The sequence below is a fragment of the Polypterus senegalus genome, chromosome 3 (genome assembly GCF_016835505.1).
Source record: "Polypterus senegalus isolate Bchr_013 chromosome 3, ASM1683550v1, whole genome shotgun sequence".
NCBI lineage: Eukaryota > Metazoa > Chordata > Cladistia > Polypteriformes > Polypteridae > Polypterus > Polypterus senegalus.
The window spans coordinates 207,876,565-207,903,112 of record NC_053156.1 but is presented as its reverse complement, the minus strand read 5'-3'; the positions used below and the strand labels follow the sequence as shown (position 1 = coordinate 207,903,112).

Below are 26,548 nucleotides of genomic sequence, written 5' to 3'. Positions count from 1 at the left end.
CTTTCACAAATGCATACTGTAAGATCATTGCCAATCTTCTTCACACATATGTGATATCACGAAACGATGAGCACTTCAGCCGGATTTCCACCCAGTATGCTTGCAACAAGAAAGAAAAAGGACTTGCAGTATTTGTATTTGAGGGATTTATTAGTTGCCCATAATGAAAATACAGTACCTTGAGATACGAGTTTAATTCATTCCGTGACCTAGCTAATGAGTCAAAATGCTCGTATCTCAAATCAATTTTCCCCACTGAAATTAATTAAAATGAGATTAACTCGTGCCATCCCCCAAAAAACACCTCAATTTTTGTTAAATGTTTTCAACATAAGAAAAATGTATTTATAATGAACTAATATTGTATACAAACAAAATAAAACCTAATACATAAAATAGAATCTAAAGAAATAAACAGATGTTGGCAGAGCCGATTAGCGTATTGTATTATTTTTTTCTTTCACTTCATGTGGTGTAGCCGGTCCACAGCTCACGTCAAAAAGGGCACTTTTTAAATAAAAATTTGCCGCTTTGCGGCTTAGAAAGGGGGCAAGGTAGTGTGCTTGGAACGGACAGTGAGCCCTCGTGGGGTTTTTGGCTGGCACCCTGTCAGCAGTTGGTTGTGGTTGCTGCGAGCTGAGTGTTTTGAAGAGCGGGAGTGACTGGAAGGAGAATGGCTCGCCACATAAGGCCAGCAAAGGCAGCAGGAGTCGGGACTTGGGAAATGAACCTCCACAGCGTGAGCACCCTGGTTGTTGGGGGAGCCCATGTAATGGTCTGGTGAAGCCCACCAGAGCCAGGGATCGGCGAGGTGATCAGATTAGTAGGAGAAGGCAGAGAGAAGGTCCGCTGCAGGTAGTGTGGCTCCCCTGGTGCATAGCCTGGACGGGAGAGGCGCGATAGTCACCAGTAGAAAGGCACAATGGCTTTGTGTTTTGAAGAGACTGCTTCCAGCCGTTATTATAACCTCGGGTTTTAAAGAATTTATTTTGTATTGGATTTTAACCTCCACCTTTTCACTTGTTTTAATGGATTATTTATTTAATGAAGTCTTTTGATACACTGCACTTTATTTCATTTGGACACTTTGTTGTTGCTGTTTTAAATAAAAGCACTTTGCACTTTTTGCACCATCCCCTTGCTTCATTGTTGTGTCTCACTGCCTAGCTCATCGGTGACATTACTGACAGTGTCGGTTTCAAAGGCTCACAGAAGCAAGAAGGGAACAAGGAGTGAACCCACATCGTCACACTTCACTTTTGCTTAACTTGATTTTCTTCACTAGTTTTTTCCTTTTTGCCCTGCTTTTGTCACTTTCATTTGCAGGGCGTTTCAATAGAAACCTGTCCAAGGAGCTTTTTCTTCCTCCCCTTTAGAATGTTTCTGAAATGAGTTAGGCAACTGTCATTAAATAGTACTGCTGCGCAATCAGTTGCAACTTTTTCAGGGTGTTTCTTTTCAATGAAGTCCGAAACTTTTTCCCACATTGCCAACATTTCCTTTATCTCACTTGAAGAGATAAGCTCCTCTGCGATACCAATCTCCTGCAGAACCTCCGTATGTTGCTACGTCTGTAGTTCCATCAACTCCTCTGTCGTCATTTCCTCGGAATGTGTGGCGACAAGCTCTTTGATGCCTTGTATCTCAAATTTTGGCTCATAACTCAAGGCAAAAAATCGATCTAGTGATGGTCCATATCTCAAAAAACTCGTATGTTGGGGCACTCGTATCTAAAGGTACCACTGTATTATGAATGCAGCCACCAGATATATAACACTGATCCCTATGCACTGGCAGAGCAGCACCACATTTCTAATTATGCATGCAAAACTAGCCATGTGTCGCAACTATAAGTCAAAACATGTCTGAAAGGAGCCCTCCCCTCCTCTCACCAGCAACTACAGGAGACCCTATGAAATAACAATAATAATGAAAGATTTACTATTTACAAGGCTTTTCTTTTTTTCTTGGTGGAAGAAAAAAGTTCAAAGCATCTGCATAGATACGTACAAAGCAAAAAACACATTCCAGTTGTGCCTGCAACCATGACTTCAAACAATAGAACGAATCAGTTCCACACCGCTGCTTCATGGTATGGCCAGTGTGTGCCCCAAGGCTGGAAATCTGTCAACCATTTGTTGTATTTTATTTGTGGTATTTGTTCTATCTTATACTTTTGTTGTTTAAAGCATGGTGTCGCAGTGGTTAGCACTGTTGCCTCACAGCAGAGATCATATTTCTGGCAACAATAATCAGTCCAGCGTAGTTGGCAGACACTTCCCTAGCCGTAAGTGACATTTAAAAGGCCACCATGCCATTACAAGTCCACCGAAAACTAGTTCAGTTCCTCCTTCCCCACTGACTCTCAGTGAAGTGAACTCCGCGGGGTTTATTCATTTAAATACAAATGAGCAATGAAAGCTACAACTGAAAATTAACAATGATGAGAATGAGATAACTGAGGATATCCTTATAATGATTTGTTTTGTTTTCCTTGGATTGAAGGGAAGCTAGCCACTCCAGTCTAATATTAGTTGCAAATGTAAAATCTGATATGATATACTGTACATACAACTACTTGTGATGAATCATTTGCATGTTTTCCAGTAATATGCAGATACTCCTCACTATTAGTCTATTTTCTAAAACATTTTTCAGCCTCACACCAAACACAAAGCCCCCTGAAATCCAGCAGGTCAAGCTGTAGTATGCTGTGCTGTATTGGCAGCCTCACAAACAGTTTTTATTGATGAGCCATTAAACTGTAACACCTATACTCAACTATGTTCAGCTTCACCTGTGACCAATACTTCCTTATTAAAGCATGTAAATTTGTTTAGATAGATAGATAATAGCATCCTACACCCACACACAGTATATAATAGTAATAATTACAAAGCAGTAGGAGGAGAAAGTTTGCTAAAGTAAAAGTAATTTGGAAATATTGTTTTGGAATAGGTGAATTGGAATTGAGTTTTTTTAGCAAAATTGAATTTAAGGTGATATCCAAAATTCTATCCATGAAACAGAATTTCAGAATTACAGCTGTGGGAAGTATTGCTGAATCAATTGCTTCATTTTTGCTAAAGATTTTAATATGAATACACAGCAAACTATCAGTCGATTTTGTGGTAGAATACATGAGCATATCATCAGCATACATATAAAAAAGCAAAGCTACACAGAATCTCTCTCAAAGTAAACAAGCAGATAATGAGCAAACAGACAAGTCCAGAGCCCTGAAGAATGCTGTGAGTGGTCTCTGAAGGGTCAAAGGCATGGCCTGCTTTGAGACAAATAGCTTTATCTAATCTCTTCAGGTATGCAACCAGCAGTCATTAGCTAAGCACTTCACACTGTGATCAAAATATCTTTATGTTATGATGTGATGAACACCTAACTCAAAAAGATCAAAGCGAAAAATTGTATGATAAAGGTCTCCGCAGCATTTTCTAGTAATCATGGAGAAGGGCAGCATGTTGAGTGGGACAGGGGGACCAACCAGTCTACAGCAACCATCCACAATGTTTCCGGGCAACCATTAAATATTATTCCTTCAGCATAATCTTCAGTACACAACCTGTGCAGCCTCACCATCTGTCTATATCATCTTTACTGGCTCTTTTTATTTATGAGAATAAATGGTTGTGCTTTTAAGATTAATCTATATTATAGAACTCCTCACTCTGTTATACATAGTGAACCCAGAAATCCTGTTCAGAATGTTTGACTATGTACACCCACAAACTTATTCCAATTGTTCATAAACCCTGAGTTTGCAAGGTGGACTGACCAGTGAAATGGAAGCTTTATCTGTAGACATAGCTCAGATCAAAAGGAGCACTAGTAAAAAAGAACCTTTAATAAATTGGTCATGACTGCCTGTGCATTCACTTGTGAACAAGGCCCAGACGTACTTGAACTCTTCTACTTGGGACACTTGGTCATCTCTTACCTATGCAGAACAAGGTCTTTTTAAGGAGAAGACCGTGAGCTCAGATCACATGCAGTGGATTCCTAAAAAAATTCTAATATTTTAGCTGAAAACAGCAGGTGGAGTAAGTAATAGCAACAACAACAACAACAACATTTATTTATATAGCACATTTTCATACAAACAGTAGCTCAAAGTGCTTTACATAATAAAGAATAGAAAAAAACACAGTAAGAAAACAAAATAAATCAACATTAACTAACATCGAATAAGAGTAAGGTTCAATGGCCAGGGGGAACAGAAAAAACAAAAAAACTCCAGACGACTGGAGAAAAAAATAAATATAAAAATAAAAATAGGATGATGGTTACACAATAAATGGAAAATAAACCCTTTCTTGTGCATTACAGCCACTTTAAATCAGATGGCACAGTATTAGGGAATACAACGGGGCAATATAGGTAAAAAATTCTTAATTAACATGAATGGAATGTGATCTGATATACTTGCATTGGGTTTCGAAGGATTTGTCAACTCAGACTAAAATTCTAGTGGACAAAATACATGGCTAAGATCAATAGGAGACAATTTACAGATAAAATATTCGTTTAAAATGACAGGTGTTTGACTGAGTTAATATAACCTAACAACAGATTTATTCTCTTGCTCTGTCAGAAGGAACCTTACTCAGATATTCATAGCTGGTTAGTATGCACACATTCAGCAAATCAAAAAACCTATATATTGCTATGTCTCAGCAGAAGAAACTTGATATTTTTAGTCTCAATAAAATTATAAAGTATTGAAGAAGTATTGCTTTTGATGCATTGTTAACAGAATCAGTACATCATGATGCTAAAGGAGTGGAATTATAATTATAATTGTTGTGTTTGAAGAAATCTATGTTTTATGGTATGAGAGCTATCAGATCCTCTGGGAAACACAACAGAAAGTAGGAGTGGCAGATCATATATAATGTATGTTAAAGCACAACAAATTAAAACAGCACTAAGAGCTGATTACCTCTCATGAAATTCCAAAAAATTCCATACATAATTCATCAACAGATATGCACAATTTTAAATCACTTGAAAAACAGGTAATATCAAAACAAAAACGAAGAACATTGTCACCACTTCAGCAAAAAGACCAGCACAAACCTCAGCGCTTTTATGTTGTAATGTAGTAAATGTAAAAACTTTGTAAATAGTCACTGAAGAGCAGCACTGACTGGATTAAAGAAATATACAAAAGCAGACAATCCACAGTGTTCCAAGGATTAGCAGCAGACAGCTTTTTAAAATGCCTATGCAGTTCTTATCTTTACAGTTCATCTTGAGGGGAACACCACATTGATTACAGTATAGAGGTTTATGAGCTAAAATGGAGTGTTTACTGAAGTTAAAAAATACCATGAAAGCTACAGTATATCAATATAGAATATAAAGTCTATTTTATTGTTTATTTTTTTCCCATTTTAAAGGGTAAATAGTACAGCTATCTGTTATTCTTTACAGTTAATGGTATGAAAAGCTCACTGTATTTTAGTCAACCAAAACTGTGATGAGGAAGTTGTTCTATTCATAGACAAGTTAGGATTATTCACCCATTCATTCATTTAGTTAATAAAATGTTTTACGTATTGTGTATTATACTACCTTTATTAGGAAGAAGAATCAGTATACCTGGCCTCGGAATATGTGATTTCCTGCCTTATGTAAAAGGGATCACAGAGCACTCTGCAGTTTTGCACAGTCCTTGGTTTGCTGGAGAATCACTGACATATCATAGAAATTATGTATACAGTTTCCATTTGTAACCTGACATTAACTTTAAAGGAAAAGTAAAGTTATCCAAAGTTAAATTATCTGTAAAGAGAATGCCTGCAGAACAAATTGAAACAATAAAAAGCAGCTGCATGCACTAAAATGAATAAAAATAAAACATATCTTGGCATATCTTTATAGAAAAACAAAGTAAAGTAAAAAATACAGACAAACTGGAAAATCCTCGATCTTGACTAATGGAATGTACTGTAGAACTGGATAATGAAATGCAAAACATATTTAATTTGAAAAATAAATATATGGACAATTACTTCTGAGGATAATCAAAAAACAAATATATGCACGTTTTAGCATACAATTGACATCCATAGCAACCATCTAACATGGCTTCTACTCAAATCTTAAATAAATGTAATTTATTTTCTCCCTTTTAATATTAGGTTTAGCTTGCTTGACTTGTTAAAACTCAGTAACACCAAACGCCAGTGAAAACTTTCTTAAAAGTTAGGATTTGGTGTTTGATATCAGTCAAGGGCACTTTCTGTCAAATCTACAGGGCTACAGTTTTCACTGTAAATGTGTCATATTCCATATTTTATTAAAACAGTGTAGTTAAATTCTGTTTACTACCTATACATTTATTTTTTTAGATTTAAAATTATCTCCTTTTTGAAATGTACATAGTATAAGTTCTAGAAATTTTGAGGTCTGAATTTTATTCATGCGATCCTGAGATGTCCAGCACTGGTTCATGCTTTATGCCTGATCCTGCCTGGATAGTCTCTGACATCCACTGACACTGAATTAAATTAATGTTTTAAAATAATGTTTAATCTGATAAATGTTACATCAGCATAATTTCTTCTTCCATGTTTTATATAACTCTCATAACAGTTTATATTAAAGCAGTAATTATTTTATGATTTTAAGCATCATAGCACTGAAAACATGTGGCCACCTAGAGCTGAGACTAAGGATGCATGTTTTAACACTAGAATCCTTGAAGCCTACGAAAAAATGTATAATGCCGGGCCACTTTAAATTCCTTTGCACCTCTGCATGAGCGTCTTTTCTTTTGTAAATGTGTCAATCAGCACAAGCAGTAAGCAGCCTGCTATCCTATCCACCGCCTTTATGGAGCTCAACTCGGGCAAAAACATCTGCCAGCTCAAGCCAAGGCTCCTTATCTGCGTGTGAGGTGCCTGGAATTGTATAGGGCAAATAATACAGTATATTATTATTTTGAATGCATGCATTTCATGCGTGTTCCCTGTCTACAAAGATCTGGATATGTGTAGGATAAAAAGAAATGTGAGGCAAGAAATGCTGAACATATACCTACAGAAGAAACTTTTTTCATGTTTTACTAATAATGACATGAAATATACAATATGTGAAGACTTTAGTCCAAATATCAAATAAACATGTGTGCTTTTATTCAAAAATATAACTAAAGAACAAAAAAAGCATTTAGCTTACATGTGGCTGTCAATGAGTTAAAAACTCAAGCTCAAATGTCAATCAACAGAGAGCTAATACGTATTCTTGGATTTTGCAGAGGTAAGAACTGTTGCCTTATAACCAAACGGTTGTCAGTTCGAGTCTCGGCGCTACGCGTTTTGAGTAGTGAGCTGCTGTTATTATTATTATTATTGCTATAATATAATAAAAACAGACATTTGATTTGACTCTGTAACACCCGGTGTAAATTTTGGCAACTTGTGAAAGTTAGAACTTGTTTTTTTATTATTCAGTTTTATTCTCTCAGTGACGTTCACGTGGTACAACAACTTGTCTCTGCCTCTCTGAGTTGATGATGTTTATCTCCATTCTTTTTACAAGCACAGTTATAACCACAGTTGGTGCTGTGGCTGATGCCTGCTCAGAACTATTTTTTGTACCGGCAATCAAAGATACAATGTCCCTTCACCATTATCAGACTGAATAAAGGCAGGACCGTGACAACAGACAGCTTCTTCACAGCGCTTTCGCTAGCTAATAGACTGCTACACCGCAATGCAACTCTGCTTGGCACCATAAGTAAAATGTGACTTCCACCTGCAGCTACAGTCACTTTAGTACGTAAGCAATTCGCCATACTGGTGTTTATATCTGGAAGTGTCATGCTGATGGTGTATGCAAACACTCATTCATGCAAGAACAGTCACTATTTGAAAACAACATGAGTTGTCATTTGAACATGTGTTTTTTGATCATGTATAAGTATGCATTCAATAATGTAAACCTGTATAAATGTGCCAAAAACGTGTCACTAAGTACTTTTGGTTTTTACAAATGTACAAGACCTGATATAAAAAGGAATACCTTTGAACCTTGTTCTAATGGGACTTTGGGCCACTATGAGCCTCCAGAATGGCTTATGACTGTGGTAGTGCCATTCATCTATTAGAGACATTTTATCAACTGTAGGTTTAAATAAGGCAAAGTAAAACACCACGTCAGGCTGCCCCCCAGAATCCTCCACCCACACTCAGTTGATATTTGGTGACTGGAACAGCCATGGCAAAAAGTTTACTGTATATCCTTACCATGTCCTTCAAAGCATTTATCAACTAATTGTGCTCTGTGGAAGAAGGCACTGTTGCATTTAAAGATTCCACTACCATTAGGATATAAATGTTTCAACAAATGATGAATATGGACCATATTGACATTTACCATGGGCTCTGAATAAATTAGTGGATCTTAAACTATACAGGAAAATGCATCACAAAACAAAAACACAGCCACCAGATCCTTTGATGTAGTAAATAAGTATTTGAAACTTCATTTGGTATGTATGCTACTGTATCTACTTGAGGACAAAAATGACTTTTAATATACCACTTTGAATACACAACGGGTGGTCTGAAATTTTAAAGTACACCTTATAAGAAGTCCAGACATTGATCAGATGCCACTAAGAAGGCTAACAGAATGGTAGGTTGTACAGTAATCCCTCCTCGATCGCGGGGGTTGCGTTCCAGAACCCCCTGTGATAGGTGAAAATCCACAAAGTAGAAACCATATGTTTGTATGGTTATTTTTATATATTTTAAGCCCTTAGAAACTCTCCCACACTTTTTATAAATATTCTCCGCACAGTTATACAGTAAACCCTCATTTATCGCGGTTAATCCGCTCCAGAGAGATAAATGAATTTCTACAAAGTAGGATTCTTTATTTATAAATCTAATATTTTCACAGAGCATAGAAAACCTGTTTACGACCTTCTAAATACGTTTTTTAACATTATTAGAGCCCTCTAGACATGAAATAACACCCTTTAGTCAAAAGTTTAAACTGTGCTCCATGACAAGACAGAGATGACAGTTCTTTCTTGCAATTAAAAGAATGCAAACATATCTTCCTCTTCAAAGGAGTGCCGTCAGGAGCAGAGAATATCAGAAGGAGAGAGAAAAGTAAACAAAAATCAATAGGGCTGTTGGGCTTTTAAGTAAACGAAGCACCGCGATAAAGCCGCCGCAATGAAGGGATCAATGTAAAGGTAGCCTTTTCAGCATGTTTTAGAGGAGCGTCCGTATCTTCTAAGCAAACAGCCTCAGTGCAAACAGCCCCTCTGCTCACACCCCCTCCGTCAGGAGCAGAGAATGTCAGACAGAGTGAGCGAGACAGAGAAAAGCAAACAATCAAAAATCAATACGGGCTGTTAGAGCTTTGAAGTGTGCGAAACACCACGGAAGCATATCGTATATCATTGAGGAGTTTTATTTAATACGTAATACGTGCTCTGATTGGGTAGCTTCTCAGCCATCCGCCAATAGCGTCCCTTGTATGAAATCTACTGGGCAAACAAACTGAGGAAGCATGTACCATAAATTAAAAGACCCATTGTTCACAGAAATCTGCAAACCAGCGGAAAATCCGTGATATATATTTAGACATGCTTACATTTAAAATCCGCGATGGAGTGAAGCCACGAAAGTCGAAGCGCGATATAGTGAGGGATCACTGTATAGCGCAATGCACAGAGTCCAAGGAGGTTATGCTCGAACCTTATAATGCACTGGTGAGGCCTTATCTGGAGTATACAGTTCTGGTCTCCAGGTTAGAGAAAAAATCTCCAAAAAAAAACTCCAGAAAACAGCAACTAGACTGATTCCAGGACTACAGGGGATGAATTAAAACAGCTAAGACTTTTTATTTTAAGCAAAAGGAGATTAAGAGGTGACAAATTCAAGTATTCAAAATGATGAAAGGAATTAGTACAGGGGACTGTTACTTTACAATGAGTTCAACAAGAACAAAGGGACACAGTTGGAAAGGGTAAGGGTTAATGTTAAGGGTAAATGTCGCACAGACAGTACAAGTAGTCCCTGAGTTACAGACATCCGACATATGACTTAAGAACAGGGCTGCAGCTGCTTCTTCATCTGTCAGGGGAACACTACGCAGGCTCCTCAGTAACCGTCGCTCCATCATCTCCGGCCTGGAGACCCTGCAAGTGCTGGCTGGAGGGGGGCGGTTTTGCTGCTTGTGCAGTATAGTGTCCCTCAGGCAGCTCCGGTTGATGAATGGGGCGGTGGGGGCTGCACCCCATTCATTCTCAGTGGGCGGCTGGGTGCACGGCAAGTGCTCATGTGCAGGACGAAGGATTGATGGGGCGCAGAGGGGTGGTTCGCTGCCCACCCACCACGTGGCCACAGCTACTGCTCCTGACTGGACGGAGGCTGGATGAGGCAGAGGGGGTGTTTCACTGCCCTCCCACCACACAACGTTGCAGTGTCACTCGAATGGCTGCCCTGTTCGTTCTCGGTGGGCGTCTGGTGATACTACAAACGGTGACCCGGTTGTGACTGAACAGAGGCCATTGAGGGAGAATGGGGCGGCGGGGGGCAGCATTGTAGTGTGCCTTGGGTGGCTGCCTGTTGAATGGGGGAGGTGGTGGGTGATTCACTACCTGCATTTGGCTGCACCCTATTTGCTCTCGGTGGGCTAACGCTGCAGGCAGCATACTGTATGCAAGTCTAGGTGACTATGTGGCGGGCGGGAGGTGAAAAGCCCCTCACAGACCCCATTAATTCTTAATAGCAAGCCTGCTTGTACTGTTACGTACATAGCTGGAAGTTGTCTCTCTTCAGTACACCAGACGTGCTGATGACGGGTGCCTCCCTGCTGTGATAGTGTGTACAGTGCAATGCAGAAGAGCTCATCTTAACCTTTTGTCTTCACCCTTCAACAATGTCCCTGAAACACAAATCTGATGCAAGTGCTGGTGTTACAGTAAAGAAGAGAAAAACCATTACCATTGAAAATAAAGTAGTAATAATAAAAAGGTCAGAGAGAGGTAAAACGCCAGCATTCGTTGGCAGAGCACTTGGTTACAGTCGGTCAACAATAGCATTTATTAAAATAATGTACCTGTTCTGACTTACAATACATACAAATTCAAATTAAGAACAAACCTACAGTCCCTATCTCGTACATAACCAGGGGACTGCCTGTACAACTTTTGGGACCTTTAAAACTTGACTTGATGTTATTTTGGAGGAATTAAGTGGATAGCACTAGCGAACTTGAATGAGTGGATGAAATGTGTCCCCCACAATTCTTAATTTGACATTTGCAGTCAAACGGTCCAAATTTGTCTTTTCTTCCTTCCATTTTTAATTACTGCATAGACATTATGGTTGTGGAATTAGTGCTTCTTGCTCATTGCTGCCCTTAGCTGATGATTTCTTGGCCTGTGATTTTGAAGCTATCATTGTCTTAGCCACTGTACTCATGAAATCTGTAACATGAACAATAATTATTACTAAATCTCCTCCGATTCAAATAACACTTCTCTCTCATTGTCACTGAAATAGTTTCTTCAAGACATGATAGCCAACATATGTAACAACAGGTTCACATCAGCATGTTTATAAAAGGGTTTAAACATGAAAGGATACAATGTCCTTAATTTTGTGAGGTCTTTGTAGTTGGAAACTAATGTCATGATTCAGTACGTAAGTCTTGGATAACATTACAACAGGAGAAGTATTAAAAAAAAATAAAAAAGACCATGATTTGTTTGAGAGAAAAGAGATGGACTACATGCATAATAACATCATTGAAACTGAACAAGAAGTATAATAGTATATTTATGAACAGAATTACAGGTACATACCAAGTTATACAATTTTTTTTCTACTTTGTATTTGTATAGTACTTTGCTCCTATTTCTGCACAGTACATTTAGTTTGCTGCTTGTAATAAATAATTTGTCTGGAGTTTATTTTTTGCTTAACAGATAAGGTTATCTCACATGCAGTATATCTATCTTGTGTATTATTACTGTATTACGGTTGGGAAATGTGAACAGAAATGCTGCAGTGTGCAGCGTAAATTGCCTGCCCATAAGCATGAAATGGTATTTTGTACCTCTGCTATCTAGGAGAAGGGAGGCAGAGCGTTATAAGCTTTCTTCTACAGAAACTGCAAATACACGCACCCTGGTCGTATTGTTTAGAGCATCCATCATATTGCTAAACGGCTACTGAAAATTAAGCAGTATGGATGTGCAGAGCAATGCGGCTACAAAAAGTGAAGAACATTTTTAGTGCCTAGACTGCTATATCCTATGGGAAAAAGCTAGCTCAATATTCCTTCATATAATGCAGTATCTGGCTCTCTTAGCAGTATGCCATCTGAATGTAAAAGTACACTTATTAATACTGAAGGGCTTGATTGCATTTTTGTATTTTTAGATAAAGTACAAAGTCTGTGCCGCAACCCAAGGCTCTTAAATATTCTGCTTCTGTCATCAATTGACGCATGCAAAGTGACACAATGTAAAGAGGAAGTGTCATTAGATGCAAAATGCAATGTGAAAACACAGCATGATGTCAAGAAGACAATGACAAAGGAAATAATGGAAAATGGAAGAATGCAAACAATTAATGCAACTATTTAAACAAATAAAAAATGACAAAAAATCCAAAATAGTACCAAAAAGCATTTAGTCTACTGAATATCCTTATATTATGTATGCATGAGTATTTTTTTCCAGTTGACAGACATGCAGGCTGAATTGAGCATGATCAGAATGTGAACAAACTTTTCTTTCATTCTTTCTTTCTTTCTTTCTTTCTTTCTTTCTTAGTGGGACATTTCATAATAAGTGCTGTAGATATTGATTGGTTAATTGATTACATGCATAATTCAGAATCCCCTGTGTATGCATCCCTGTAACACTTTTAGCAAATGAAACAGGCTTGTATCATGTAATGGAAGACTGCTTACAAGTTCTACCACTTAGTCCTTTTAGATCTCTTGGTGTTTAGAATAGACTCCAACTGTGTTTCAAGACTATGACAAGCAGTTTACCTCATGTTCACTCTTGTAAGTAACGATATGTACTTCATGAAACCCAACACAAATGCACATTTCCATCAGTACACTTTTTTTAGATTGATAGACTAAATGCTTCTGCAGTATTTTCACAGTGGGGAATTAGTGCCAGTCTTTTGGATGTATGCATTTATTTTTTTTGCAATGCAATCACAACATTTTCTATATGCTAAGATATGCTAGCCGCATTATACAGTAAGTCAAAATTTACAGAGCTGTCTGATAATTAAAATGGTCTTGCATTGTCTGCTCAAGACCAACTGCTGCCATGCCTTACTTAGGACGGTAGTGAAGCCAGCTTTGTTATATGGGTTGGAGACGGTGGCACGGACCAGAAAGCAGGAGACAGAGTTGGAGGTAGCAAAGTTAAATATGCTAAGTTTTGCATTAGGTGTGACGAGGATGGACAGGATTAGAAATGAGTACATTGGAGGGTTAGATCAGGTTGGACAGTTGGAAGACAAAGTCAGAGATGCGAGATTGTGTTGGTTTGGACATATGCAGAGGAGTGATGCTGCGTGTATTGGAAAAGGATGTTAAAGATAGAGCTGCCAGGCAAGAGGCAAAGACAAAGGCCTAAGAGAACATTTATGGATGTGGTGATAGAGGACATGCAGGTGATGGGTGTGACAGAACAAGATGTAGCGGAGGAAGATATGGTACAAGATGATCCACTGTGGCAACCCCTAACAAGAGCAGCTGGAAGAAGAAGAAGAAAAAGAAGAAGTGGCACTCTAAGGTTCTATGAATGACTTAATGAAACATCTTTTATAATTGCTATTTGGAGTTTAACTTCCACAAACTTTATATGATGCCCATTAGGAAAGAGACACAGAGAGAGACAGATAGATAATGTAGAACATCTTTCTGAGAGACAAATATATGAACAAAGGACACACCATTGTCCAAGAACCTAATGGTACAGAATGTAGGAATGAAACATGAATGCATGCTTGCAGTATATACAATAGTTAATAAGCATCATAAATAGTACAGTTGACTCGCGTGCTCGAGAGACTGAGCGAGGAGTCTGAGTGTCTGGGCTTGCGAGTGTCCTGGATAAAAACCAAGATCCAGGCTTTTAATGACCTCATGGGCACAGCCATTAGCAGTGTGTCTGTTTGAGGAGAGAGTGTCGACCTTGTCGAGAGGTTTACTTACCTTGGCAATGACATTCAAGTCTCTGGTGACTCTTCCTATGAAGTCAGTAGACGGATTGGGAGAGCATGGGGGGGTCATGAGGTTGCTTGAAAGGGCAGTGTGGCGCTCCTGATATCTATGCAAAAGGACAAAGCTCTAAGTTTTTAGAGCCCTGGTGTTTCCTGTCTTGCTATATGGTTGTGAGACATGGACACTATCCAGTGACCTGAGACAAAGACTGGACTCCTTTGGTACTGTGTCTCTCCAGAAAATCCTTGAGTACCATTGGTTTGACTTTGTGTCAAATGAGCGGTTGCTCATCGAGTCCTGAATGAGGCACATTAACTGCATTGTAAGGGAGCGTCAGTTGTGGCACTACAGCTGTGTGGCGCGTTTCCCTGAGGGTGATCCGGCTCGTAAGATCCTCATTGTTGGGCACCCGAGCGGCTGGACCAGGCCAAGGGGTCACCCATGTAATACCTGGCTGCGGCAGATAGAGGGTCATTTCCGGAGGGTGGGACTGGACTGTGTGTCTGCCTGGGGGGTTGCAAACTGGGATCCCGAGTTGTTTCGTCGTGTACTGGGTGAGGCAACGCACTGTACCAGTGCATGCTCCCCAACTTGACTTGACTTGAGTCTTTTTAGTCTTGGGCAAAGGTTCAAGCAATCTGGATTCTCACCAATTTTATTCAGAAAGTGGGCAGAAAGAAAATACAGGGTGACACAGAAAAACGGGAACTTTTGAAAAACCCAATAAAAATAGAAGAAATCCAACAAAAAAAATTTATTGACAGCAATTAAACCACTACAACTTGCCTTTTAAGAGACAGTAATCCAAATTATCAATGTCTGAAAATTACGTCCTGTAGATGGCGTCCTCCTGTGCGTATGCATTCTTCCAATCTGCTGTTGAGGTTCCCCATTGATCGCTGCAACATCTCAGCTGGGATACCACGAATTTCGTTTTGAATTCTTTGTTTCAGTTCATTCAGTGTCCTTGGCCGAGTCGTGTAGACCTGACTCATAAGGTAGCCCCACAAGAAAAAAATCACAAACGGCTTACGAACTGAGCGCCGTGGGCTCCGTAAGACTGAAACGCATACAGCTTCGATATTCTGTGGAGTACGAGCACTTCTCGGTCATCCTGTCGGTTTCTTTTTTAGAGCAGATCGAGTCTCCATGATTATGATTACTAAATGGCGAGATTATTTACTGCTCAAGGTCCCTGTTCCGCAGTGCTGCCAACTGTACACGGCTGCCACTATGCATTTCAAAAGTTCCCATTTTTCTGTGTCACCCTGTACATAAAGTATTTATTAACAGCTGAATCTTTCATATTTTGAAGATATAGGGGTGGAAAGAAAGGACATAAAAAGTGCATAAGGAGGTCCCAATACCTGATATTGAGGTTAGAGTTAATGCAGGAAGGGTTCTATATGTTTCAACAGTTTTTTTTTTTTGTGAAGATGGTAAATTTGCCCCCACCCCAGATGTTTACTGTGAACTCTAATATAATATAATATGCTGGCTCTACTTCTGTCTGTATGGGCTGTCAGGTACGTTTTCTTCTCACATGCTTGTCAAGTTTCCCTGTGATTCTAAACTGGCACCATGTTTTCATATATTTATAACATACTTTGATATTCATAATTAATGTGTCATATAAAACAATACAACAGTAATTGAATGATATTGTCTTCTCAGCTGCTGTAATAATAAGAGCATATTTACATAGCTTTATACATCTTTTTATATTCTGTGCATAAAAGCCCAGCTCATAAGAGGCTGGAAGGCCATCACTTTGCCAAGTTAGTTATATTGTTAATTGTATAACCACTGACCTTGCCTATTTTTTTCACTACAAATTCTGTTAGGGAATGTAATTCCCATCTGTGCCACTTAAAATGACTGCTAATGGCCAACCAAAAAATCAATTTTAATATTAGGGGTTTTATATTTTCTGACATCAGAAATCCTGTATTACACTTGGATCTCACAAATTTAAAGCAAATGTGGGGATATTTTGATTTCAGTCACATTTTAGCACTTCTTCAGCACATTGAATTAGCAATTACAAAGTGCCGTGCTCATAAACGCCATGACATGCACTAACTTTCCCTTTTTTCAGAGGTCTGTCATTGCCCACACAACTCTTACTTTGGGGATTTGCAATACCTCATGCACAAAACAGGCTTCCAACGGCAGCACACTATGTTCAAACACTTGCTTCAGATTATAGTCTATTGCCGACCTACCTACTGTCGATATCTTCATACATCTGACTTCAGCGGAGTTTTGTGTAGAATGTACGTTAATTTAGAATGGTAAAATAAGGTGCTCTTAAACTCTTTTTTCTCATTTCGATGAGACTTTCATTCAGCATTCAGTAACTTAACATTGCAACCTTACATTTTATAACACTCAGAAATGCTCCAGTTAAAAAGTAATACAAGACAGACATGGACTGTTTTTAAACTATATAACTAAAACAAAATATACAGGTATATGTATTGTTTTATTAGCATACTCTATAAGATATAAAACATCCCACTTTGTCATTTAGTCACTCAAAAGGAATTTGGTTTTGCTAATGTAATGATTGCTAGGCAGCTTTTAAATGCTGCTTTGCTCAGCTTGACTAACAACAGGTTCTCACCTCTGAACTGTGGTAATATTTCATTTTCTCCACCTGTGGGCCAAATGGGCATATGTGCATCTGGATCGCCTTTTTTGTCTGTCTTCTCAATTGGTATGTTGGTGGGTTCAGGTACATACATCTCTGAAGAGAAAGAATTAAAATTTTAAAAAACTATAAGTCATACAAAAATTTCATGCATAATAGAAATTATGAATATATTTCTCAATGGATAACAGCAAATAAAATACTTAGTCACAGAGCTCACCAATTAAACGCATGTATAAAATGCAAACCATACTCTAGCCTCAAGTATTTAGCATTCCTTTGCACTCTGGTACTTTAATAGAAGTCAAGTTATTTTTAAATAATTTTAAAAAATCATCCAAGCAAATAACATCTTGACTTTTATACAAGGGCTGAAAACACTTTAGAAGACAGACATACTGTACAAATTAATTAGTTTTTTTTTCTATCTTGATTTAGAGCAGACACATGTCTATGAGAGTTACAAATTTCAAAAAAATGATTTTTATATAAGAAGATTTATTCTGAATGACTCCTTTGCAAAATTCACTTTACATTCTAGTAGTGCACGTTCAGGTGATATTTCCTAATTCGGGTGGCACGATGGTGTAGTGATTGGCACTATTGCTTCACTGTTCCGACATTCTGGACTCAAGTCCAATGCCGGTCATTGTCGGTGTGATAACAGTACATTCTCTATACATCTTTGTGGGTCTGTCTTCACATATTCTGGATCCTCACACATGCCTTAAGGATGGGAATGTTATGCTAACTGATAATTCGAAATGTGCCTTGTGTGATTGTATGTGTGTGCAGCAGTTAGCTCTGTGATGCATTGACACCCTGTCCAGGGTTTGCTGCTAACTTGTGCATAATATTGCTTTCCATGATTCTGAATTGAATAAATTGCTCATTAATAGACAAATGGACACTGATTACTTACTCTGAACAAATTATTACGTAACAAGCAACTATACATGATACACAGGATATTAAGCTCATATTGTTACATCTACAGAGTACAGTGAAATTCTTAGTTGCATGTGGCAATCAACAAGCACCATGCCACTATGAGCTTTATTACCTTACTTCAACACTTCTGTCTTTGTTACCTCAAAAATGGTGTCTTTTCTAGATTAATGTGAATAGTTAGGCAAGTAGCTTCTCCTTTAACTCCTAGCAAAAATCTTCACTTGTCAAACTGTCAACACTAAGAGGTATCATAAACAAGCCTAACAGATGAAATCTTATTTGGATTGGATTGCATCCAACTATTTGGGAGATTAAAGATCATACCTAGCAACACCTCATTCCACAAATTATTAACTGGGTTCATCAAATGACCAACTAGGTTGGTATCTGAGGACTAAGCAAACAAGTGCAGTAGCACTGTAAAATTATCCTCCTGTTGCTGCATTTTTCTTTCCTTCACATTTGGAGAAATGTCCGTTTGACACAATAACCACATTTTAACTGTCCAGTAATGTTGTTTCTATGCCTGATGCTACTGCAGAGTGTTTGTTTTGTGCTGGTTTCCTTCATATATGTGTTTATACATATACATGTTTTGTTATTTTGCAATTTAGTATTACTGTATTATACCAGTAAATCTGTGAAAGCGACATGAGCCTGTGCACAATGAAAAGTGCTATAAAATAATACATTAAATTGAACTTGATTATTTGGTAAAACTAACTTATTCAATGGATAAATGATAGACAACAGTAATGTCTCAGTAGCCTACATTGTTAGTAGCTGATATGAAGGATTAACTGGCTCTGCTGTTTTTATCACAGTGTAGCAAAATTGTAACAAGAACCTAGACACTGGGATCGGACAAGCCAGATCAGTCTTGGTGCCGGTCCCAAGCCCAGGTAAATTGGGGAGAGTTGCGTAAAGATGGGCATATGGCATAAAACCTGTGTCAAATCAATCATGCGGAAGAGAAACAGAATGTCAATAATGGATCAGTCTAGGGCCGGGTTACCAATGACCGCCACCGATGCTGTTGTACAGCAGGATATCGGTGGAAACTATGCTACTGCTGGGCAAAGAAGGGAAAAGAGAAAAAGAGGGGGAAAGCGGGTTCAAAGACAATATGAGAGAAGGAAGGGAAAGAATTTGGAGTTCAGAGTTAGAACTTTGAATATTGGCACTATGACTGGTAAAGGAAAAGAACTGGCTGATATGCCACAGCAGAGAAATGTTGATGGATTGTGTGTACAGAAGACCAAGTGGAAAGGGAGTAAGGCCAGAAGCATCGGAAGTGGGTGCAAACTGTTCTATAATGGTGTGGATGGGAAGAGAAATGGGGTAGGGGTGATGGTAAAGGAAGAGTATGCTAGGATTATTTTGGAGGTTAAGAGAATGTCTGACAGAGTGATGAGCATAAGGTTGGAAATCGTAATGTTAAATGTCATCAGATCATATGCTCTGCAAGTGGGATGTGAGATGGAGGAGAAAGAAGATTTCTGGAGTGAGTTAGATGAAATGGTGGAGAGTATACCCAAAGAAGAAAGAGTAGTGATCAGAGCAGATCTTAATGGGCACGTTGGCAAAGGGAACAGTGGTGATGATGAGGTAATGGGCAGGTATAGCGTTAAGGAGGGAAATGTTGAGGAGAGATGGTGATTTACTTTACCAAAAGGATGAAAATGGCGATGGTGAATACATATTTTTAAGAAGAAGGAGGAACACAAGGTGATGTATAAGAGTGGAAGAATGCGCACACAGGTGGACTATGTCCTATATGGGAGATGCAATGTGAAAGAGATTAGAGACTGTAAGGTGGTGGCAGGGGATTGTGCAGCTAGACAGCATTGGTTGGTGGTATGCTGGATGAAGTTTGAGGTGATAAAGCAGATGAGAGTGAGAGTGAGGATGGAACCAAAGATCAGGTGGTGGAAGCTGAAAGAAGAAAACTATTATGTGAAATTCAGAGAGGAAGTGAGACTGGCACTAGGTGGTTGTGGTGAAGACATGATAGATGATTGGAGCACCACAGCTGAAGTGGAAAGGGAGAGAGCTAGGAAATATGCTTGGTGTGACATCTGGACAGAGGAAGGAAAACAGAAACATGGTGGTGGAATGAGGAAGTACAGGAAAGCAAAAAGAGAAAGAGGTCAGTGAAAAAGTATTGGGATAACCAGAGAGATGAGGCAAGCAGACAGGTGTACAATGAGATGTGGCGAAAGGTGTCAAAGGCTAAAGACAAGGCATATGCCAAGCTATATGAGAAGCTGGGCACAAAGGAAGGAGAAAAGCACTTATACCAATTGGCCAGAAAGAGGAACAGAGTGGAGAAGAACATGCTGCAGGCCAGGCTGATAAAGGATGTATGCAGGTAATTCCATGTCAAATCATCACACTTTTGGACCTCATCGTCACAGATTTTAACGAAATTTGGCATGCTGATTTGGTCATATGAGTAACCCATGGAACTGAAATTGTACGTGCCTTGGATCAATATTAAGAGAGATTTAAGCTAACAAAGTTGGAACATATTTTTATTGTGTATTATGATTTTGACTAGCTACACTGTATATCTCTTTAAATATAGGTTGCGCTGAAATGGTTCTATATCATTTTAGAGCTTTTTTCCATCTCTATAGTTTGCTGAAATACTATTCTATCTCCCAAATGAAAATGAATATGTTATAAATGATTATAATATTAAAAATTGAATAGCACAACTAGCTTATAATATCATGAACATCTCCAGAAAATTTGGTCTTTGGGTTTTGAGCCATTGCTGAGCTAACCTTACTTATAGATGACATCACATGGTTTCATATCATTAATGGGCCTTTTTCATAGCAGCCATATTGACATGAAATAGTATGGCAAGTAGAAATGTAAGTAATGACATTAATTAAGGTTCCAATTATGCTACACTGAAATTGAACAGAAGCTTCATTAATGTCATTAGTGACACCTGTGTTTGTCATACTATTTCATGTGAAAATGGCTGCTGTGAAAAGGGACAATTCCAATGTGGCTAATAAATGCCAATGCTTTGCCCTGCATTAATCAGAGGGTAGTGAGGTGTGCAAATAAGTCAGGTGTAATCAATCAATAGCAGATGCTGTGAAATACCTGGTGGAGATAAAAGCATTGTCTTTGCTGCAGCTGCATACATTTTCACAATGTCATCAGTAAAGAAGTTGTTTAGACTCAATCAGAAATCTTGTTGTGACCCTTTCCAATGTCATCTCAAGAAGATAAACCATGCTTTAAGAGATGTGGCTGAGACAGCAGTAAAGGATCACCCAAGTTTCAATTTAATGTCAGGTCAGCACATCTGCAGAAATTGCTGTGTGAGACTGTCAAAACTCACACCTGAGAGCAAACAGATCTGTCTGTCTAACACTTCCAGCAGTGACTTAACAGACCCTCCCAATCCTGAACCTATGGCTGGTCCCTCAACATCTGGAGATGAACGTACATGGCTAAGACGTGTGGAAGAAACTTTGCCCAGCACTGGAGAGTTGAGAATGCACTTTTTTACATCCTCATGGACCATCTCCATTCTACTCATTCTCATACCATCCTGATACACTTCTCATGGATCATCAGGATGTGCTTTTAGTAGATGAACCTGTGACTGCAAAAGGACAGACATACATAATTTCAAGCAAAGACACAACTGTTGGATCAAATGCTCTAATGGAGTATAAATTGTGAGTGTAGCCATTGTTTATGTTCTTACAATCCCATCTTATCATTCAATTACTACAGCTTGTACATAACCTATTCATGATTCCACCAAAGTTGAATTTCTTTCCTCACTCTAGAAGCCCATCTAGTTTAAGTTAAGTTTTTCTGTTAGTTTTTCAGAATTATGAGGAAAGGCTTGACCTATATTTTCTGAAAACATACAATAGAAAAGTGCATTTCAAATATGGTTTACTTAATTCAAGGCCCTTTTCAGTAGGCCAGTGTCTCTCAAGAAGTCAAAAGTGTGAACTGAAGAGAAAAACTAAAACTATTATTATTTTAACATTCATTATATTTTGTTTTAATTAATTTGGCATTATTGTCTTTTTTATTCATTTTTAATTGTCATTTTTATTTCAATTAAAATTATATTTTCACTGTTAGTTCTGGCTTTAGTCTTAATTTTCATGGACCCTAATAACCCTGAACTATTCATTGATCACTAACTGGTATTCAACAGCATTGTAAGGAATTGTGGTTTTGATGCATATTTCAAATAAGAAATGATATCTCAGCAACAACTCAAAAACTAAAGACAATATTTTCTGAAGATGTTCATGACATTATAAGCTAGATTTAGTAGTTTTTTCATTATTTAATTTTTAATATTATAATCACTCATAAAATTTTTTATTTTGAGGATAGCGTAGTATTTATTTGAAATATAAAGCTGGAAAAGAGCTTTAAAACAACATGAGAACCATTTCAGTGCAACTTATATTTAGGGAAATATAGCCAGTCAAAGTCATAACCCCCATTAATCAAGTTCAAACTTTGTTAGGTTAAATCTCCCTTAATATTGATCCAAGACGCATGCAATTTCAGTTCCATGGGTTACTTATATGAACAATCAGCATTCCAAGTTTCAGTAAAATCTGTGACGATAAGGTCTGACTTGGAATTATCCAGATGGAAATTTGCTGACAAGTGCAGGAAGTGTGTTGAAAAAGTGGAAGGAGTAGTCTGAAGGACTTATGAATATAGAAAATGAGGGAGCGTAGGTTGGATGAAGTGGAGATTGTAAATTACAAAGTACTGGGGTTCAGCAAGGCTGAAGTGAGGGAAGCTATGAAGAGGATGAAAAGTGGACAAACAGTTGGCCCGGACCAGTGGAGACATGGAAATGTTTAGATGAGAAGGCAGTAGAATTTCTAAGGTTGTACTTACACTTGCAATTTGTTCTGTGAGGTGCATGTTTGTCTGCAAGTAAACCTCTAAATTCAAGTGCAATTGACTAGTGTGATCGCTTCGTGCCTGGCCAACCTTTAGTAGGATTCAGGGACAGTGTGATCGCTAAACGTGCCCGAGCATGGAACATAGACATAATTTCAATGATGCAATGTCATTTCATTTGATACCATTTGAGTTAAAAACAGGATTTTATTCTCTCCTTACAGGTGAACATGATTTGTAGTTGTCAAGAAAATCTGTAAATTCCTTCCTTAACATCATTTGTCTCTGTAAAAATTTTCTCATATATGCAGCACAAATAACAGCAAAATGCTGTGCTGCACTTAAAATAAATCTGCATGACTCTAAGAAAAGAAATGCAAAATAAGTAAAATAATTTCGATATGCATGTCACTCCATGTTCAGGCCTTTTTTTGGTGATCTGTGAGCAGCAATATGATTTTATGCCAGAGAAAAGTACTATAGATGCAATGTCTGCTTTAAGAGTGTTGATGGAGAAGTACAGACAAGGTCAGAAGGACTTGTATTGCGTGTTTGTGGACTTAGAGAAAGCAATAGGGTGCCAAGAGAAGAGTTATGGTACTGTATGAGGAAGTCAGGAGTAGTACAAAAGTATGTGAGAGTGGTACAGGATATGTATGGGTACAGTATGACTGCAGTGAGGTGTGCTGTTGGAATAACAGGCTGGTTCAAGGTAAGAGTGGGATCACATCAAGGATCGGTTCTAAGCCCTTTCCTCTTTGCAAGAGTTAAAGATGCTATGATTTTTGCTCGGAATAACAAAGGTAGACAAAGATTAGAAAGGGGTGTTTTAGAGGGACAACAAAGGTATGACCGTTTGAAGACCAAGTGAGAGAAGCTAGATTGAGATTGTTTGGGAACATGCAGAGGAGAGATGAGGGGTATATTGGGAAAGGAATGTTGAGGATGGAACTGCCAGGCAAGAGGAAAAGAGGAAGGTCAAAAAGGAGGTTTAGTGATGTGATGAGAGGAGACATGAAGATGGTTGGTGTACCAGAAAATGATATAAAAGACAGGGATAGATGGAGATTGATTATCCTCTGTGGCAACCCCTAAATGTGAGCGGCTGAAAGAAGAAGAAGAAGAAGAGGAAATGGTAACAAGATTTTTCTGACCATGACATTTTTTCTCCAGTTACTATAAACTGTAAAATTTGGTTACAGTGGCTGATGATAGTGTAGAACAGTTTGCGTTTTTACCAAAAAATGTGGCACTCAGAAAAGACATCTAATGCTATACAAGATATGTGGCAACATTCCGTGATTTATGTCTTTTGATGTGCTTATCACTGTTCTATTCAGCCTTAATAGCAAAAATTCTGATATGTCTGTTAAGATCCTTTCTGATGAGATTCTTGTAATCAACTCTCAAACTCCTGTTTATTGATACAGGATATTTTAAGATTTTTGAAGGATTATTTAAGGAACATAAATAATATTGTGGTTTAAAACCCCACATTATGAACAAAGTACTTCTACTTGTATGTCTGGGGCCACCGGTCATCCATTGTTCAAAATACTTAGCTCAGGTTTCTTTTCTATTCTCTAGCTAACATGCACAAACACTGTATAGATTGCTTAGCAACTTGTCCAAATGAACTTTACCAGTCTGATCTGGACTATGTGATTCCAACACAGAAGCACAAAGTAAGGATTTGTTCCTAATTATTCTAAGTAAATTTGATTAATAATAATAATAATAATTCATTACATTTATATAGCACTTTTCTCAGTACGCATAGTGTCTCTGTGCTTTATTTGTCCCTTTTTGCAGAGTCATAAATTATGAAAAAATACTTAGATCTGAGTAAAAAAATGTGCATGCTTGGAAAAGGCTATTATCTGAATGTAAACATACAGTATGTGTCACAGCAACAAACCAAACTAACACAGAATTATTTTTAATTTGCTTTCAAAAGCACTGGACAGTTTTTGGCTTCTTTACACAAACAGAAATCTCCTGGATTAAACAGGGGCAGAAGTATGGAGAAGTAAAACAGGATGAATGTGTTAGCCAGACAAATCTTGAATAAAGATTGCGTGGGCAAGAAGTCATTATGAGGAGCCTTGTTTTGTACTGCCTATCATTATTCTCATTGCTTCGTGTGTGTCTGTGGTTATTTCTCTCTGTATAACCTTGTGATGAACTGCTTCCTGCTCTACACTAAATACTGTCCGGCTTAAGTGAAATTTAATTGGATTAAGCATGGTTAAGGATGGATGGGTAGAATACAAAAAGACAATAAGGAGTTTTATAAAGGTCTTCCTCAACAGCAAATTTATATTTTAATTAATCTTAGATGAAAATCAGATTACAGTGATTGACAAAGTTATTCGTAGGATTTTCATGTCTTCAGAGTATAGCGAAATTCATACTAGCATGTGTGCACTTAGTTAATGGAATGGCAAATAATAGATCAATTTGGTTTAATGGAATCAAAAGAACTGGAACCCAGTGAGCGGTTATATATAAAACAGTGAGTGTTCAGGGGCATAAAAAGGACATTTTTTACACACCAACAACACCCAACATTTCTTTTTCTAACTGTTACACTGGATTGGTTTAATTACTTCATTTGTCTCAAGTCTAGATCCCTTTCACTCCATATTGCTGTGAGTTATGCATTTGTCAAGCATAGTTCAAGAATTACGCCTTTAAGCCACCAATAAATAAGTGTCACCAGACTCATGTAAATCATTTGCTATTTCCAGCCTTTAATAATTTCCATTTATCTGATATCCAAAATCTATATAAGTTCTACTTTTTGTATTACACACTTTGGAAAGCACATTCCATTTAGGGGGTGTGGAGGTTGTAGGAACCAGCCTTGGACATGGCATACTGCGCAATGCAGTGCAATCTTTTTGGAAGTATGGTGAAGAATGGATTATATTCTTATTCTGTTTGCTGGTGACCCTGTATCCCTAACAAATTCCATACGGATATGTAGTAAACATCACAATCTGCAGTTCCACCTAAGCCTTGGAACATTAACTGGAATAACACCAGCTATATGTTTTTTTCAAAGCCACTTAATACAGTTGTCAACATCATATTTAACTATTCAGGCAGTGTAGAACAATGACTAAGGAACTCGACTCTAAATCACAAGGTTTCTAGACTCCAATGTACGGAGTGATCTTGAGCAACTTGTTAGCCAACTATAAAATGATATACGAAAACAGTTCAATGCTACAAGTACAGTATCTGTGCTAGTGCAGTGTCTTAGGATGATGTCAGTAGAATGGCCCTATATAAAAGATCTTTGCCATTTATACTAATAAAAGTACAGCAACTAAAAATTGGCCTATCTATTTCATACCAAAATGTCGAGAATGAAGAGAAGTTGAAAGAGTAAAATAAATAATAAATCATTCATTCACCCGTCTCCAATGTTCAAACATCTAAACTAAAACAAAAAATACAATTGCGATTGAACGATACATGCATGTTACATGTAGTCTATGTATGCAACTGCTTGAACATTTAATAAAGCATGTATGCTTATGGTTAGTTACGTGTTTTTATTTATTGTTGTTTATAATAGTGCCAGAGACCAGTGACATGCTGCATGTGGGTCAGACATGCAAGTAAGAATTTTTACTTTATTCTGTACACATTTATACGAACAAACAAAAAAAAACTTCAAGAAATGATAAGTCCAAAAAAGAGTCAAGCATTCCATGGATTTTCAACTCTCAGTTATACCAACGATAATAGCCTAAGCTGAAATACTAACTTTTC

General features: G+C 37.9%; 1 protein-coding gene across 2 annotated transcripts in view; it reads right to left on the bottom strand.

The window, feature by feature from the left end:
• The window catches only part of crim1 (cysteine rich transmembrane BMP regulator 1 (chordin-like)), an 852,254-nt gene that overhangs the window by 24,499 nt on the left and 801,207 nt on the right, over positions 1 to 26,548 (bottom strand). For both annotated transcript variants that reach the window (XM_039748389.1, XM_039748388.1), the window contains one exon: positions 16,871 to 16,993. In XM_039748389.1, the coding sequence (XP_039604323.1) occupies positions 16,871 to 16,993 (123 nt within the window). The remainder of the gene's footprint in view (positions 1 to 16,870; positions 16,994 to 26,548) is intronic.